Here is an 18,967-nt window from a genome sequence, read left to right as displayed (position 1 = left end):
TCAAACCTCACCTCAGACACTTGACACTCACTAGCTATGTGATCTTGGGCAAGTCACTTAATCTCAATTGCCTCATCCTGGGTTATCTCCAGTCATCCTGATGAATATCTGGTCACTGGATCCAGATGGCTCAGTAGGAGGAGAAAGTGAGGCTGGTGACCTGCACAGTCCTCCCTCACTCAAAACAAAGTCAAGTGCAAGTCATGTCATCATTTCTCTGATGGCATGTTCTTCTTTGGTAATGAAGGATGAACACACACACCATATGGTATATTTTATATTTTTATAAAATACATATTTATATTCGATTTGTATTTATTATTTATATTCTATTTATTTTTATTTTATATTTTTTTCTATTCTTTTGGTCTATTTCCCTCTGAAAACCCTTCAAAATCAAATCAGTCCTGGAGCACATTGACAATGTTGTTTCCAGCCTAGATTTCGAAATTGACAAAACTTGCATTCAGTCAGTTGGTAAACATTTATTGAATGCGTACTGTGTGCCAGGCATTCTAGAAAGCACTGGGGATACATAAAGAGGTAAAAAATGGTCTATGACACCCATCTGGCATAATCTTCAACAGCTATGGGTTAACAGTCACACCAAAATGAATATCAAGAGAAGCCTTCAGAAGAGGATTGGTCTTGTTTTTTTAAAAAAAAATACATATGAATTTCTAGAATATCATTTGATGAGGCAGGGTGTTGTTAATGTATTTGAAGATTGATTCCTGATTTATTCTGGAATAAAACAGTTGCCTTTGCTTACCCTGGAGGAAGCTAGTGTCAGCCTGGACCCACTATTCTTTGCCAGTCCTGTTGCTGGCACGTTCTTACCTCTTTCTCCCCTGTGATTAACAGGTACAGTGTGTTGAGGTAAAATGGCTTTTTTATTCCAGCTTCTTCTTTTCTCCTCATTCCTAGCTCCATCTATCTCTGCCCTCCCATTCCACCATGTCCTCGTAAACCATTGTTTTATTGTTAACCTCCTTTTCATCTCTAGAGCTTTTTAAAATTAATTGCTTTAAGAGCAATTAAACTTGCTTTGTAATGATTTACATTTAAATTAATTTCAACCTATAAAGGATAACTTAAAATTTCTTCTAAGTTGTCATCAGGGTTTTTTTTTTCCTCCATTCATTCTTATTGACTTTTCCCCATGGTTATAGTTAATTATATATTCTTTCTTGCTTTGTTTTTTACTTTGCACTCTTTCATAAAGCTCTTTCCAGGTTTCTCTATGTTGCCTTCCTCATAGTTTTACTTAATTGCAGCATACTATTCCTTTATTTCAGTGTAATGTGATTTATTTAGCTGTCCCTTGATTATTAGACATGTAGGTTGCTTCCATTTTTTTCTTCTCTAATACATAATTCTTCTATGAAAGTCTTTCAACAGATAAGCTTTTTTTGTTTTTGTTATATTTGATAACACTGTCAAGGGCATATTCCCAACAATTGAATTACTATTTCAAATGTCCTAGATCTCTTGCATCTCATACTCTTTCATCTTCTTTTGTTGTTGCTTAGTCATTTCCAACTCTTGGTGACCCCATTTTGGGTTTTCTTGGCAAAGATACTGGAATGGTTTACCATTTCCTTCTCCAGCTCATTTACAGAAGAGAAAACCAAGGCAGACAGGGTTAACTGTTGACTTGCCCAGGGTCATACAGCTACTAAGTGTTTGAGGCCAGATTTGAACTCAGGAAGACAGGTCTTCTGAACTCTAGACCTGACACTATATCCACAGTGCCACCTAGATGTCCCTTTCATCTTCTAGTACTTATGGAACTTTGCTTTCTTCAAGAAGTCTGCATCCCTGGCCTCCCCTTTCAGAGCAGGTTTCTTCTCTCCTGTTTCCTATATTCTAGGCATGGAAATGGAGTCATCCTACTCCATTTTTTGTTTGTTTGTTTCTACTTTAAGACCCTGGACTAGATGGATCCAAATGAATCAGAGACATAGAACTGAAAGGGGTCTCAGAAGCTAGATGAGGAAATTAAGGTATCAGGAAGTTAAGTGACTTATCCAAGGGCATAAAAATTGGAAACATCAGAGGTCAGATCTGAACCCAGGTCCTTTGTCTAGTATTGATCTTTTTTCCAGGATGCCAAATTGCTTCTTTGATCCTGTCATCCTTTAGAAGGAATCCCTCATTCTTGTACATAGAAAAAGAATTTGAAGTCCCTTAGTTGTTTGCTGGTGCATCAGCTGACCAGCATGAATTGTTTCCATTTCTTCTGTCTTGGGAGGAGCCCAAGGACAGCTGTATGGTACAGCAGCTGGGGAAAGGTGTATGAATCTAAGGAAGTTTTAGTTGCAATTCAAAAGTCATGCAATCAGGAGCTGAGTGTGCTTCTCAGCTGCACGTTTAAATTGATAGCTACTGAAAATAGCCCATCCTGCACCTGTCCCTTTAACACCTCCACCTGTCCCTTTTGACACCAGCACCTGGCAGGCTGCCATCCTCCTGCATGACAATTTGGACTCCCCATCCAAAGAGATTTGGCATATGCTCTTGGGCAGAAAGGCGTTGGGGATGGTCAGGGACAGGAGGCAGAGTCCAAGGTCTGCTGAGCAGTGGGTTTGTTCCATTTGGTCTTTCTACACTTAGCCGATGACTCCAGTGGCTGTGTATGTACAGCATGTGGCTGTGGACGCAGAATGGTTTCTCACTATACAGCCAAATGCTGTCAAATACTCTAAGGTGGGGTGGGGAGAGGAGTGTGGGAAAGGGCTTTCCTGAAGAACTTTTATGATAATTTAGGCCATTGGTTCTTCCTTCAGGACAAGGAAGGAGAGGTAGGGCTATTAAAAATCTGTTATTTTTAACCCTTCTCTTAGGCCATAGGGTCATTTACTTTATCAGTCTTCCCAATGGTATTCTTTCTGGTTATTTTTTTTCTTTATGTGTATTTGAAACATTTTAACTTCCTCAGTTCCTCTTAGAGGATTGGTCCTTTCCTTATTTGTTTTAACTGTGTAGCAGCAGGCTGTTGAAATTGGGCATGATGGGCACAGCAATGTGGATGGGGGCAGACACTGGAAGGAAATACTTCTGAAATGAGCAGTGGTATTAAGGATTCTATTTAAAAGTGACCCATTAGAGTTGTGTGTTATCTTTAGTTCTGCCATGCGTTGCAGCTACCAAAGCCAAAGGCAGTCTATTGCCTCACGTTGGACTGGATGTTCCGATAGCCTTTGCTCTTCTTAGTGGCAACATGAGGCTTAGATCTGGTCATCTTTCTTCTTCCAAAGTCTAAGATTACTATGGAAAATGGCACTTGTTTATACAACTCACTAAGTTCAATATAATGTAAACTTGCCTTGAAATATTTGTGTGTATGCATGTGTGTATGGAGGCCCACAATCTGTGCCAACAAGCATGAATATTTTTAATAAAATTTTATTTAAAAAGAAAACCCCAAACTTTTAATGTGAAGAAAGAAAACAAAAATCAAAATCCTTGCAGCAAATTTGCATAGTTAAGCAAAAAAAAAATCTCATATTGGTCATATGAAAAATGTCATTGTTTTGCATGGGTAGTGTATCGTTTTTCTAATAGGAGATGGGTAGACTGTTGCATCGATTGGAGTTCTTAAGACCTTTAAAACAGGATTACAGTGTTGTTATAGTGTAAATTGTTCTCCTGGCCTTGCTCACTTCACTGAATTATTTCATTCAAGCCTTCTCAGGTTTCTCCCAAACTGCCCTTTCTTCATTTCTTATAGCATAAGAGTTTTTCATTGATGGATACTGCTGTTCTTTCCAGTTCTTTGCTGTTATAAAAAAAAAAAAGACACTATAAATATATTTTTGTGTTTCTAGGCCCTTTTTCTCATTCTTTGAGCTTTTAGGGGCAGGTATAGGGCTAGTTGTGGTATTGCTGGGTCAAAGGGCATATAGAATTTACTAATTTTGAAAGTGTGGCTCCAGATTGCTCTCCAGAGTGACCATGCAAATTCATAACTCCATCAAGTGTTTATTAATCGCCAACTGGTGCTTGATGGGGAGTGGAAGAGCAAGGGTGGGGTAGAGAAATAAGGAGAAAGAGGCTACAGACATGAAGCTAAAAACAAAGAAGGCCCTTACTTGAGGGAGCTTGCATTCTTCTAAGGGAAACACCATTTACTTCCTCATTTAAGTAACAACAAAGTATATACAGTAAATAAATATCAGGTGTTTTTTTGGAGAGGTAGGGGAGAAAGTTTAGGATTAGGAAAGCAATTGGGGTAAATCAGGAAAAATCTCATATTGGTAGCACTTGAACTAAATTTTGAAGAAAACTAGCTTCATGCAGTATATTCCCAACTTGGAGAACTGTCTCTGCAAAGGTGTAGAGAGGGGAGGGACAACAGGCAGGCCAGTATGGCAGAGACTGTTTTTGTGGGAGAAGTGTAGTGATATGCAAGAAGTCAACAAAGAAAGCCAAGAGTCACTGTGGCCTCTGTAGAAACCGTGTGTTTATAATGACAGAATAAAGAATCTAGAAATTTTATTGGAGCCCAGAACAGGTAGGCAACACTCATCCTGGAGTCAGGAAGACTTTTCTTCCTGAGTGCAAATCTGGCCTTAGACACATATTAGCTGTGTGACCCTGAATAAGTCACTTCACCCTGTTTGCCTGTTCTGTAAAATAAGCTGTAAAAGGAAATGGCAAACCACTCCAATATCGCTGCCAAGAAACCTCCAAATGGGGTCATGATGAGTCGGACATCACTGTAAGAAGACAATAACATGGCAGCCTGAGCAATATGTTCATTTTCATTCCTTTTGACCAAATAGAGAATCAGTCATCTTTTCTTCCTCATGTGCTTCCCATCACCTACAAATGTAGGCTGCATGTACCCTACTGTGACTGCCCAGGATCTGCTCTTTTGGGGTTGGGTCCTGAGCTGGCCTTCTGGTATGCAATTATCTACAAAGGATGGGGAGAGGGGAAGGGGTGGGGTGGGGCCTGTAACTTGAAAGTCGAATATGAAGACTTCACCTCCCCCGACCCTGACTGGAAGACCTTTCCAAAACCATAGTGAAATTTTATGAAGATTAGGCCTTTGAGCAGGTGAAACTGCTGTTTGCCAACTATAGAAAACTTTTTATCTTTTCATAAGAGTTGAGAGATGTCCTGTTAACATTTCTCTAAGAGGCCAAGGGTATGTGTGTGTGTGTGTGTGTGTGTGTGTGTGTGTGTGTGTCTGTGTGTGTGTCTGTGTGTGTGTCTGTGTCTGTGTATGTGTTTTAAAATTTGCTTTGTTTTGCTTTTGTTGGGTTGGGACTAGAGGTAGACAGTATCCCATGTTCCGTCTTTGTCCTGAATCTTTGAATCACATCATAGATAGAAAAGAAGGAATGATGGACACTCTTGTCACTGACCCCCTCCCCTTTTGAGTTCATCATTTTGACCTATGTTATCTGCGCTTGACTCTTTCTGGACTCGTGGGTTATCATGGAAGAGTTGGTTGAGCCTCAGGTAAATTCAGTCCATTGCACTTGGATCTCTGTAATGTCTCCTCAGAAGTGATGGATGACCAGTCTATCCAGTATCCTTGAAGCTACATTACATGTATCTTTTGCCAATAATTTCCCGTAAGTGTTTAAGGCAGTGCCAGTACACAAGGGCCTGGGGTCTAATACTTTGAAACAACCAGGAATGTGTGGCAAGGTCTTTTGCTAAGTGTATTAGAAGTTGATGTTACAGCCCTTGAAGGTGTTCCCCTACTCCCCACCCCTACTTTCCCCCCCTAAAATGACCCACCCCTCACCTAATCTGGTTGAATTGTCTTTGAGGACCAGACAGCAAATGAGAGTGGGAGAAAACTTCCTTATGAAATGTCAACCTTCCTTCTTTCTAGTAAAGGCTTCTGGCTTTGGCTCAATTCAGCAGATATTGCCTAGTGCCCACTATGTACAGAGAATTGTGCTTGCACTAGAGGAAATAGAAAGGTTAAATTAGTCAGAGACTGCCTTCATGGACCTTACATCATCCTATGAGAATGGATGCTCCAGCTTGGAGCTAGAACAACTAGTGGAAATAAGAGCAAATTTCCAGGTAGCCTGGGAACTTGGAGCAAGCGTCAGCAAAATCATCACCTCTTTCTGAATTTTTACAGTCTGCCCACACAACATACAAGATCTCTCCAGTTCCAAACTGGGTAATTTCTCTGATGGATAATCTTCCCTCCCTGTATGCCTCCCCTCTCTATCTTCTAACAAAACAACGAATGAATTTTCCGATCCCCCTTAAGGGGTATAGAAAGCCATCACTGGAATCAGAAGACCTTGGGTTCTTATATTGGCTGTTTGAACCTTGGATGAGTGACTTAACCTCTAGATACCCTATGCAATTCTGGAAGGCTCTTAAGTTCCAGAGGAGTGGGAGGGGCTCATGTTATTAGAAGAAGTTTTCTCTCTCAGCAGTTCCCTAAGTCATTTAAATTACAGGTCCAGTCTCTCTTTTTCTCCCCAACTAAAACATAATTGTTTGTTCTATGTGGGGATAAGACTTTTCCCAATTCCTTGAAGATCAGTTGGTAACAACTGATTGTCATAGTCCTTTGTGATCTTTCCTCTTTTTGGAAGCAAGGATTCAGTTCTGGAAACATAAGGAGAAAGTGAAGGAAGAAGACATTTTCCATCATTAACTGTTTCTCAGGTATGCACGTTGTAAAAAAGTAAAGTCAAGGACTTTTACTTCAGTAAAGATCAAATGAAAAATGGAAAAGTTAATGTTATTTGACCTTAATTCTAGTCCCCTCACTGGTTCTTTATTTAATGGAGCAGTTAAAACCACCCTTTCAATATGAAGTTTGAAGTTGAAAAACCTCCAGTTAAGGAGGCCTTTCCTCTTCCTAGATTCTCCATTTTTCGGGGGGATGCTCAGGACAGCCTTGGCTAGATTCCAGAACTTCCTCCAATTCCCCCATGGGACCCACTCCCACCTTTTTAGCTTCTTTATATGTATTATCTTTCCTCATTAGGATGTAAACTCCTTGAGGGTAGAGGACCGTCTTTGTATTCTCAGTGCTTCTCCTGTGCCTGATACTTAGTAAACTCTTTGACTGAAGGGACATTAGGATCTGAGGGTTAGAGATTGGGAGCTGGATTACTCAAGGTTTGACTTGATGGAATTGAGAGCCTAGACTAACCAACAGTGAAAAACGCAACATTCTCCCCCACCCCCAAACACCACACCCCCTTTCTGGAATTTCTACCAGAGGGTGACTAGAAGTTTTTGTTTTTTTAATTACCTGAGGCAAAGCAAGAAGGGAAATGTGATGTAATTCCAGCCCACAGATAACTGTGCCAATCTTTTCAGTGATAGAAAAAATGGCTACCAGGATCTTGAATCTTAATTAGGCATTCTTTAAGGATTTTAGTTTAAGGTAATTGTTGGAATTTTAGGATCTTTGTATTTTGAACCTAGTTACCACTGAAAGCAAGCAAACCCCAAATTTAGACTGCTCTGAAAAGACAGGGCCAAGAGACAGCCGTTGCGTTAGCATATTAATATTCAGTTAACAGAAATATGTCGCATACTATAGGTCCTGTTGTTGCTCCCGCCACCCAAACACGAGAGAATAACAGACAAACACATATTCTCCCTCCCTTTTTTATCCATTGGACAATGTGAATAAGCGGATGGGAACCCTCTGTACACCTCTCCCCTCCCCCCATCCCATCCCCCTTCTAAACAGGAAGAAATGGGTCTGCTCAGACATGCTGCTTGGTGACTAAGCATTGCCTTAAGATCTATGCTGACATTTAAAGTCTTGATGGCTTTGCTCTGCCCAGAACACAGACAGCATCTCTCTTGCTTTCTCTTAAAACCCTTTTTGAGGCAAAGAAAGCTTTAGAAATGTCTACATCCCAAGTCTTTTCTAGTTGTTGTGTGGCTTAATGTGAATACTTTGCTTTTTTCAGAGTGTGCAAATGTCCTGGAATTTTAAAAGCTCATTGATAGGAACCCATTTAACCCCAGTGATGAGTGACAGTTGTATCAAGTGACAACTCCTTGATCAACAGAAATATGTGCGATTTATCCAGAGACCTGGTTATCTCAGAGTGGGTGTTTTCTCCATGGTATATAAAAAGCTAGAATGCTTGTTGCCTCCATACATTGATATTTTCTCTCTTCTTACTTGGATGGCTGATACCTTTCATATTGAATCTGAGGGACATTTTTGTGCCTCTTACTTGCTGATTCTGATGGTCGGTCCCCCTGCACCATGGACAAGCCCAAGTCAATGTGTTGCATGATTCCAAATTTCAGTCTTGGATTAAGAGACCATAGGACAATTTATAATCTTAAATCCTAATATGTCACAAACTGCCATTTCAAATGAGCAAATGGAACAAGCCAGTAGAAGACAGTAGTAATCTCAGATGCTTGTTTTGTAGCTTGCTCGTTTCAAGAGTTTGGATTTTTTTTATAGTATTCTAATTACTCTGACTCCTGTAAATGAGCTTATATCACAAATTATGAGTCTATAGGTACATTTATTCCATTGGATTTTATATAGCAACTCTCCCATTTCTTTGTACCATTTTTGCATCTGGTTCTGTCACCCTAGTGGAGCCACAAAATTTGACACTTGAAAGGGATCCTAGGACATCTAATCCAGCCAAAGTAGAAATTCTATGAAAGTACACTGAACACATTTCCTCTGCTTGAAGACCTCCAAGAAGGAGTAATCTGCTACCTCCCAAGGTCACCTATTCTACTTTTAGATATCTCTAATTGAGGTTTGAAGGCTTTTTCTGAAATCAGACCTAAATTTACTTCCTCTTCAAGAGGGACCACAGTCATACTCACTTTACTTCTGGTTAGACTGGCTCTCTGGACTTTTTTCTGTACCACCTTGCCAGCTGCCTGTGAACCCTAAAGAGATTTTCACCTTGAGGACCTGCCCCCATCATTGGTGATTCTACCTTCATTCAAAAGGGACTTTGACTATATTCATTTCATCCGTGATCAGTCTGACTCACTGTTTGGACTGCTTCTCCTCCTTCTTGCCAGCTGTGCATCCACTGTGTGTGGATATCTCCCCCTCCCTTTCTCAATTCCCGTGTATTTCTTGTTTACTTCCATTAGAATATAACTTCCTTCAGGTTAGGGATTGTCTTGTTTGCTTGTGTTTCTATTCCCATCACTTAGCGTAGTGACTGGCACATAGTTAGCACTTAATTAATCCTCTGTCTGTCTATCCATGTATCCTTTGTGACATCAACCCATTCTGCCTCTATATTCAGAAAGAACAAGTCTAACCCTTCTTCTATTTAACAATCCCTCCTGTACAACACAGTTAACATTAGTGTCCTCACCTGGTCATTTGCCATCCATTTTTCTTCTCTTTAGGTTAATTATCCTAAGTTCTCTCCCAGATCCAAATGACATGAATTGCATGCCCATCACCATCTTGGTTTTTTCCCCCTTGGGTATCTTATCAATGCCTTCTTGAGTTTATTAGTTAGTATCCTTTCTCAACTGCCTCATTCAAAATTGAACCCAAAAAGGGTGGTTGTGTTAAGAGGTCTGGATTATGTTTTGACAAATCAGTATAGATTCAAAAGGACTATGTTTGATGGTCTAAGACCAAAAACAATGGAAAGTAGATTGTAGTTAGTGTTGAGTCCTGATGTTACTACAATCAGTGAGGTGAAGTAGTTAACCTGTAGAGTAGGAAAGGAGCAGATGTTGCCTATAACTCTAAGGTGAAGTCAGCAGCCCAGCTCCTTGATCACCCTCAATATGGCAAGGAGGACCTCAACCTCTGGACTGGTCTTTATGTTGGTGTTTTTAGAAAATAGAGATTGAAGTAGGTGTTTGGGAAGGAGTAAGAAGCAGGAGAACCAAGTAAAAGACTCCTTTGTGACAGAAGAATATCTATCTGTATTGATTTACTTCTTCTAGGGTTTGTATTCCTCTCAGGAATGTCTTAGTCATTAGACTGTACTGTAGGCTGCTTGAGTTTTTAGGCACAATTATACCAAAGGACTGAACAGTGATGACTGTGTCACAAGGTCAACTACAACTATCACTTTCTGAGCCCTTCTATATTTTTTCTTGGTGTGTCTGTCAGAAATTGTTGAACATTGCAGAGATCTTGAGACTAGATTGTTAAATCTCATTTTATCCATCTCAATTGTGGACAACAAAGCCGTAATCTGTTATTCTCTCTGCCATTCTATTGATCTGTTTTATTTCTCTGACATCCTACCATTATACTTTTAGGGATCTGCCTTGGATGGGACACTTGCCAGGAAAAGTCATCTTTCAGAATTCTGGCCATGGTGAAACTGGAAATCCTTGTCAGTGAACGAGAAAAAGAACTTAAATGCTATTTAAATACTCCAACCTACAATTTAAACCTGTTTTATCTCGTTCTCTCTCAAGTAGACATGGATTTTGTAAGCTGGTGGATATTTTAAAGTGCATTCTATATATTCCTTCAGTTTTATGGACCCCCTTCATCTCCCTAGTCTCCCTCATGAGTTTTAAAGAAATAAAAGAGTTTAAAAGAAATAAAACTAATTTACTTGAAGACAATGCTGCTAATAATGGTGATCTAAATCCATCTCTCCAATTCAGATTGAGATGCCAAGATTATAATCTTATTGCTTCCTTTAGTCAGTCCTTTGTACCCTTCCATCATATGAAAGGATTACTTGTAACAGACTCTCCTGTCCCTGACCACATACAGTCCATAAATATTTTCACATGGTCCCAGTCTTGATGCCAGACAAGTTATATAGTAACAGTCATAACATTGAGTAATACTGGAGGGCCACCTTGCAGATACTAGTTGTGTACATAGACAACAAGCAAACAGAATGGGGATGAGATAATCTAAGGGAAAAGAGGTCATTTTCCTTGCTTAATATTCAGATTACTGATTAATTTAACTAACTTGTCATCCTTGCTTAATGGATTCAACTCTCTGCTTAGGTCCTTCCTGTTTTATTTCTGCAGCCTGCAATAAAATAGGTTATCAGACTTTTATTGTTTCATATGCATGCAAGGTAGTCCTAGGAAGTGATCTGTAATCAAGTAGTCTGTATCATAAGTACCTGGAAGATAAGGCATCTTATGGTACCTTAAAAGCATTTTGAAGACAATCCCCCTTTTCCCTCCGCCCAAGTCCCCAACCCTAATTTCGTATCCTAAACTTCATCATGTTACTTTTAAAAATTGAGGAGATTGCTAAAGGTGACTCATGGATATTTTGGGTCCTATTTTTCCTTGGAATTGTCAATATCAAGATCTGAGAACTCTGTCTTGCTTGTAACTCTGCTTGTTGAATTAATAACCCTGGCTTAGAAAATCCCTTTGGCATCACTTAGAACCAAACCAGTCTGCCAGGGAAGTTGGCAGGGTGGCACTCAGGGATGTGTGTGTGTGTGTGTGTGTGTGTGTGTGTGTGTGTGTGTGTATGAGAGAGAGAGAGAGAGAGAGAGAGAGAGAGAGTATGAGGAGGGTGGGGTGAGCTGGGGAAGGGAAGGGAGAGAGTCTTTTTCCACTAGTGAATTTGTATAGAATTGACATTTATTTTGTATGTCTTTGTATATCTGGGGTGGCACATTTCTTCTAGCCATTGTTTGTGGATAAGACTGGGTTAAAGTGTATGGACTATTAAACCTTACAAGTTTGGGTGGAAGATAGGAAACAAGAGGGAAGGATGATGCTTGCTTTCCAAAATGAGGAATAGTAGGCATGTATTTGCCAAATGTGTCCTAACTTGCTTTTCAGCATTAGTTGTTTGGCCACTTTCTATACTAGGTATTTGACTAAGCACTATAGATGCTTACTAGCCACCCTCTTTCATCTCTTTGCTTTTCTCTAGCTAGGAAAGGAAAGTGACAGACAGATCTTTGACACTGGCATCACAGAACAAGAATAATTTATTACTTCAGATAGTTATCTCTATTCAGCTACAGAAGAAAGGCGAATAATTTCTAGATAAAGACTTTTAATTTATTCAGCAACCATTTATTAAGTGCCTACTTAACAATTTGTAAAGCAAGGAGTAGCATGGTAGAATGGATCTAAATCCCATCCTTAAAGGCATGAGAACCTAGGTTCAAATCCCATTTGATATAGACTGGTTGTGTGACCCAGGGCATGTCACTTAACCTGGAAGTACTCTGGTGGTCCTATAACAGTATGAAGTTGCAGCAAAGGTGCCAACCTACATCGGAAGAAGAAATTTCCTCTTAATAGGAGTTCCCTACATCAATGACATCACAAGTCCAAGTCCCTATCTCTATGTATATGTGAAGCACTTTGCTAGGCACTGGAGAAAGATGCACATAAGATATAGTCCCTATCCTTTTTGTGGTTTATAATCTAATAAGGGGAATATGTCATGAAAAATAACTATCGTGCAGAATAGGACATTAGACAGGTAGAAGCAGAGTGTTGTGCAAGGACTCTGTTGAGTAACAACTTGTATAGTACTCTCAGTCCACAGGAATGAAGGCTCTAGAGGAGTTGAAAATTTTCTTAAATGTGACTGAGATTCCTTTCCTCCAGGCTTGGGTATGCAGAACAAAAGAGTCCACATGGTATTTATTTGAATCTTAGCAGATACCTGTCTGTGGCTTCATTTCCATGTGAACCGCAGACTATTTATAGATCCCTTAAGGCACTAAGGACCTTGGTAAGAACTATCTACCCAGAGAACCCAGTAGAGAAACTGAGGACCAAGGGAAAATGACTTCACTGTGTTGGGATCCCTGGGTTTCTTGGAAGTAGGGCTGTTGGGGGCTTTCTTTATATTATTTATTTATAATTTATTTAATATGTATAATGTATAGTTATTATATAAATTATATTTATAATTTATTATTATTTATTATTCTTTTATTTGTTATTTCTTTATATTATTATAAACCCCTTTAACTGGGTTTATAATGGATAAAGTGATATGGTAGAAAGATCACAATTTGTAGTCAGAAGTCCTGTCCTTGATTCCCTGCCCTACTACTGAGATACATATATCTGCTGTGCTAAATGCTGGGGATACAAAGAGACAAAAAACAGTCCCAGGCCTCAGGCAGTTCACAGTCCAAAGGTGGAGACAATAAACAAATATGTACAAAAAGCTGTTTTGTTGTTCAGTCCTCTCCAACTCTTTGGGACCCTGTGGACCATACTGTCAGTGGGGTTGTCTTGGCAAAGATGTTGGAGTAGTTTGCCATTTTTTTCTCCAGTAGATTGAGGCAAACAGGTTAAGTGACTTGCCCAGGATCATATAGCTTGTAAGTGTCTACAGATTTGAACTCAGGTCTTCTCTGACCTGAAATGCCACAAGCTGTATAAAGGATAAATTAGGAATAATTGAAAGAGGGGTTGGGAAAACCTTCCTGTAATAATGATAGTTAGCATTTCTATAATACCCACAATTTGCCAGGCACTATGGTAAGTGGTTTACAAATATTATCTAATTTGTTACTCACAACAACCTTGGAAAGTAGGTGCTATTATTATCCCCGTTATACAGTGAGTGACTTGTTCAAAATCACACTCTATGCAGGTCTTCCTGTCTCCAGATCCAGCACTGCACCACTTAGCTGCCTCATTTGTAATGTCAAGGTTAGATTAGATGATCTCCACCTATCCCCACTAATGCCCTGTCCCTGACATACACACAATACTAAGCCATCAGTTTCTCTTAATACTTACTTACCATCATGTGGAATAGTTGGGATTCCTCCTCTGTCTAGCTACTTACTGGAAACTGATGATCCACTCTTGACTTGCCATAAAGATTGTATACCTGCATTGTTAGTGTTCATATGATCTAAATCTAGAAAAGACTCTATAATCTGGACCAAATTCCCCCAATGTCCATTTTGCATAAGGCTGATAGAGATTTAACTGTTTCACCTTTTCCAGAAAACCATTTGAAAAAAATGTGGGAAAAGGTGACAGACTATAAACTATTCATCCCATGGTTCTAGGTCCAGCACTAACCCCCATGTGGCATATTGCAGGATTATAGAGTTAGAAGGGATATAGGACTTTGAAAGTCAACTAGTACAAAAACACTACTTATTTTATAGTTGAGAAAGCCTACAAAGTCCAGGGAGAAGGCTCTAGTCTTACAGAACTAGAATTCGAACCCAGGTCAAGATATGTTATTCCAAATTCAGCTCTTTCAAGAGTTCTATGCTCCAGTCACCAAAAGAATGGGAATTAAAAAGCAAAGTAGTATTTTTCTTACCTTATTTGTTAATAGCTAATATTAATGTAGCACCATACCTCAAGGAGGTCAATGACAGGAAGACCTCATATGCAACAAGATTCATTGTAGTTCTCTTGGCGAGGAAATAAAAATCGGAAGCAGATTAGATGCTTACCGCCTAATTTGGGGAATAGCTAAACAAATTGGTATATTAACATAGTAGGATCCTGTTGCCATATAAAAAACAACAAATATAAGGAATCTGAGAAATGAATTTGGAAAGGCCCATATGAACTGAGAGCAAATAGAAGGCACAAGATATAGTGATACATAGGTACATCACTAAAAGACAACTAATTTAGATTGAGTACTAGTCTTGTTTTTACAGAACAAAGGGTGAAATAACACATCCTTCCTTTTAGTTTTTTTGGGGGATTACTCAGGTGTGGCTGCTGCACATGCTACAGCTTCTTGGAGGTAGGTGGACACCAAAGGTGGATGAGCAGTCTTGAAAAGGTCTAAACCAGGTTAAGGGTAACCTGCAGGTCTTAAGCCCATTGGTAGTTAGGGAGATATCTGCCCTAAACATGTGATGACTTCCCCTGGGGGAATGGACAGATGAGAACAATTTGTTTCGATGGCTGTGAAGGCAGTTGAAAAAGGTGCTATGGAGCTCTTAGAGCTTGGTCAGTCATTGGGGAGCCAAGGTCATCCACTGTATCCCAGGTCATCAGCAATTGTCTTGATTTTTGTCTTTTTTATTTTTTGGAGGGACAGGTGAGACAGTCAGAGTTAAGTGACTTGCCAAAGACCACATAGCCAATAAATGTCCAATTATTGAGGCTGAATTTGTACTCAGGTCCTCCTGACTTTGGGACCCGTGTTGTAGTCACTGCACCACTTAGATGCCTCTTTGACTTTTATCTTGCAACAGGACTCTAGAAGAGAGAGTGAGGCTGATGACTGTGCTCCTCTGCGTCACTTAAATCCATCTCCTGTGTACATCAAGACATCAACCCTTGATGTCATTGGTCCTCTTTGAAAATAAAGGATAAATAATTTTTGGAAGGGTAGGAGGGTAGTTATGGATGGGAAGTATTGAAAAGTCAGATGTACTTGATCTTTTTTGTTTCACTATTCTTTGTTTCAAGAAAGGGTCTGATGGTTGGAGATTACTGGGGAATGATTGACATTAAAAACACACACATACACATATATACATACACATACATGCCTAAGGGTATCAATAAAATAGGGGGAAATTTCTATGAACCTTGAAATTATGATGTTCATCCCTGATCTTTTTGGGATAGTGGAATCAATTTATAGTATGCTTCATATAATAAGGATCCTATTCTGAAGCCTAATTCAGATACTGATGCTGGGGAGATTTCTGTCATGTTTTTGAAGGGAAGAGAAAAAAGGAATACTTTCTTCGTTGTGAAAATTGTTCCTTATTAATACAGTCTGTGAGTTCTGGATTTTGGGTAGTGAGACCGGTGACATACATAGCTCTGTCAGTGGCTAGTCTGGATGTTATTCCAAACTCATTTGCTATTGGAAGACTTTCTTCAGTTTTTCCAAAAGAGCTATCACATTGATTATAAATAGAGTGTATCCCCTTCATGGGGTGGTGCCTGTGGAAATGTGAGGTTCGTGCTATAGCAGGCAATTTGTTTTTGTTTTACCTCTTTTCAAAGAGGGAAGAGAGGAAGTGAATGATCTCTTTTTCTGCCATTTCTGATTCTTTCTCCACTCCCTCTCTGTGGCCTCTTCCTTCCAAGTCCCCTGCTGGATCTCTAAGTATTTTAATACCTCTCATTGGGGTCATCTCTTAAAAGCACGCAGTCACCCCAAACTGCCTTTTAAAAGATAGATTCAAAATAGATTGAGGTAGCTGTACCACAGAGTGTACTACAAAGCCTTCAACAAAAGACAGAAACTCAACCCCTTTCTAATTTAGGACTTGAGAGTGAGCTCTGAAAGTTGAATTTCCTTATTTGAACAGGGTTTCAACTTAGCAGCTTCCAAAGATTTGGCCTCTTGCAGTCTTCTCTGTCTCTGTGTGTGTGTGTCTCTGTGGTTATCTCTTTTTGTCTCTCTGTCCCTGTCTCTCATCTCCATCGCTCTGTCTTTTTTGTTCTCTTTCTTTGTCTCTATCTCTCTGTCTGTTTTTCTTTCTCTCCCCCTTCCCCCTCTCATGCTCACATTTCTATATAACTCTTTTCTTCCCTCTTCCTCCCTCCCTCTTGCTCTTTTCCTCTGCCATCTGCACCCAAAGCTGTTAGTACTAGCAAGTCTGAACTACTCACTTAACTAGGAAAAAATGATGCAGTGATTTGAAAAAAACTGAATCTGAAAACCAATCTTTGAAAGAACAATTAATTAAAACGTCTTATTGGATTTGGCATCCCACTTTTTTTCCCACCCTCCTTCCACACCAGATGCAACGGCTCTTTAGCTCTCACTTGGGTCACTGTTCATGGCTCCTCCTCATCTCTGTCTCTCCTTGTCAAAATCCCATCTTCAAGGTTCAATTCAGATGTCACCTCCTCTATGAAGTCTTACCTAATGATTCTGATGATTATCATCTCCTTTCTTGTTGAGTTACTTGGCATTATTCCAATCTTACACACACACACACACACACACACACACACACACACACACACACACACGTGCACGTGCACGTGCACGTGCACGTGCACACACACTTTTATCTTCCCATAATAATAGCCCGTATTTAAATGTGCCTACTCCATGCCAGACACAGAGCTAAGTGCTGTCCAAATATCTCATTTGCTTCTCACAACAATCCTGGGAGGTAGGTGCTGTTATTTGCCCCCATTGTATAGAAGAGGAAACTGAGTGAAGTAGAGGTTAAGTAACTTGTCCAAGCTTACACATCTAGTAAATGTCGGAAGACAAATTAGAATTCAGGGATTTCTGATTTCAGGCCCAGTGTATTCCATCCTCTGTGCCACCTAGCTGCTATAGAACTTAACTTGGAAGTCTATGGATAGATTTTGGGAGGTCATTGAATGTGCATGAGAAAAGTTTACATCTTTGTTTTTACTAACCTCTAGCATTTTCTTCCATTGTAAATAAAAACATCAGTTCCGAGAAGGTCTGCTTTAGGTCTCACCAGGCTACAAAAGGGTTCCATGACACAAAAAATTTTTAAAACCCTCTTGCAGAAAAGAAGCATTTTGATGGTACAGGCAGTTTTACTTTTGCCTTTCTATCTTCAGCATCTGTCCCAAAGGCACTTCAATGGTTGTTGAATTCAATTGCCCAATGATTTGGAATTCTGTTGCAAAACACATTTCATGCCCAGGTCTTCTAAATGTGGGTATTAGTATCTTCTGGTGATGTTTATTGTGACTTTCCCCACAGGTAATTGCCTAGGTGTGTTAAATTGAGCAAAAGGATAAGAGACAATGAAACTATATCACGCAGATGATTGAAGAAACTTTTCAATGCCCGTATGACGGAAATGACCATTTTGTTTTTTCTTCTCTCCCTTCTGCAGATGAGGAACCAAAGTTGAATTCAAACCTATACATGTGTGTGTGTGAAGGCATATCCTGTGGGAATCAGGATCACTGTGAGGGACAGCAGTGTTTTGCCTCATTGAGCATAAATGATGGGGTTCAAGTCTACCAGAAGGGATGCTTCCAAGTATATGAGCAGGGCAAGATGACGTGTAAAACACCACCATCCCCTGACCAAGCTGTGGAGTGCTGTCAGGGAAACTGGTGCAATGGAAACATCACAGCCCAACTACCAACTGCTAAAGGTGAGGGTCCTACCTGTGTCTCCCTACCTCCCATGCATAGCCACTTCCCCATCCCTACGTTGCCCTCACTTTGATTCCTGGGATGGAAAGTTGAGATCAAAGTCAAGGACTGGAAATGGGGGAGAAGAATCACTCAGCATCTGAAGGAAGGCAGAAGTTAGGAGAACATGAAGCAATGTAAAAATACTTGAAAAAAGTTAGAATGTGTCCAATTCTCTCATACCCAAGATATCTGTCTGCCTTAGGTAATGTTTTCTGTTGAGGTGGGATTATTCTACCAAGTGCTGTCAGCTTTCTTTAATCTGCTCCTTTTTTGTTTTTACAAGTTGAAACAGTGGCTGCCACAAACACCTTCCTCCCCCCACCCCCCCAAAATCAAACTTATTCACAGATCAAGTATATATATTGAGGAGAAAGGTTGAGATGAAGAGAAAGGACCTGGAAATCTGGCTGAGTGGCACACATACATTACTGGGAAAGGAAGAAAAGCTTAGATCCATTTTCCCCTCTTCCTGTTATCTACTGTCTGGTTGTATCTCTCTCTAAGCCTGAAGCGTGATGGCATTTTTCACATGTAACTTGAATGAATCCTTTATAGGAGCATCTTATACAAATGGTTCCTTAATATCTGAAGATTCTACTGCTTTGGAGCAAGGCAGTTTTGAAGCTGCCTCCATGCTTGGGAACACCCTCACTTCCCAAGAAACCCTAGAGTGCCTGCACTAAAAAAAACCTAGACAATCCAATGAACTATTATTAAGGGCTTGCTATGTTCAAAACTGTTTTGAGGATGCAAAGACAACATGAAAAACAAAATCTTTGCCTTTTTAAGGATTAAGCTTACATTTTACTGAGGCAAATGTACCATATGCACAGACAAGAATATACATGGTAATTTGAAAAGGGAGCAAGCATTAAAAACCAGGGGAGGGGATTGAAAAAGGCTTCCTTTGACAGTTGGTACATAACTTTAGCTCACAAAC

At 39.8% G+C, this 18,967-nt stretch overlaps 1 protein-coding gene across 4 annotated transcripts in view; it reads left to right on the top strand.

Annotated features, from left to right (window-relative positions):
* ACVR1 (activin A receptor type 1) overlaps window positions 1-18,967 on the top strand; it is a 158,112-nt gene that overhangs the window by 88,525 nt on the left and 50,620 nt on the right. For 3 of the 4 annotated variants that reach the window (XM_072612035.1, XM_072612034.1, XM_072612036.1), the window contains one exon: window positions 17,718-17,984. In XM_072612035.1, coding sequence (XP_072468136.1) covers window positions 17,718-17,984 — 267 coding nt within the window. Of the gene's footprint in view, window positions 1-13,401; window positions 13,472-17,717; window positions 17,985-18,967 lie in introns of those variants that run through there. The other variant, XM_072612037.1, reaches the window with a different exon arrangement.

Source organism: Notamacropus eugenii, chromosome 5 (assembly GCF_028372415.1).
Source record: "Notamacropus eugenii isolate mMacEug1 chromosome 5, mMacEug1.pri_v2, whole genome shotgun sequence".
In the NCBI taxonomy this organism is placed as follows: Eukaryota; Metazoa; Chordata; class Mammalia; order Diprotodontia; family Macropodidae; genus Notamacropus; species Notamacropus eugenii.
Note: the sequence above shows the minus strand (reverse complement) of the source record. Positions and strands in the feature narration are given on the sequence as shown.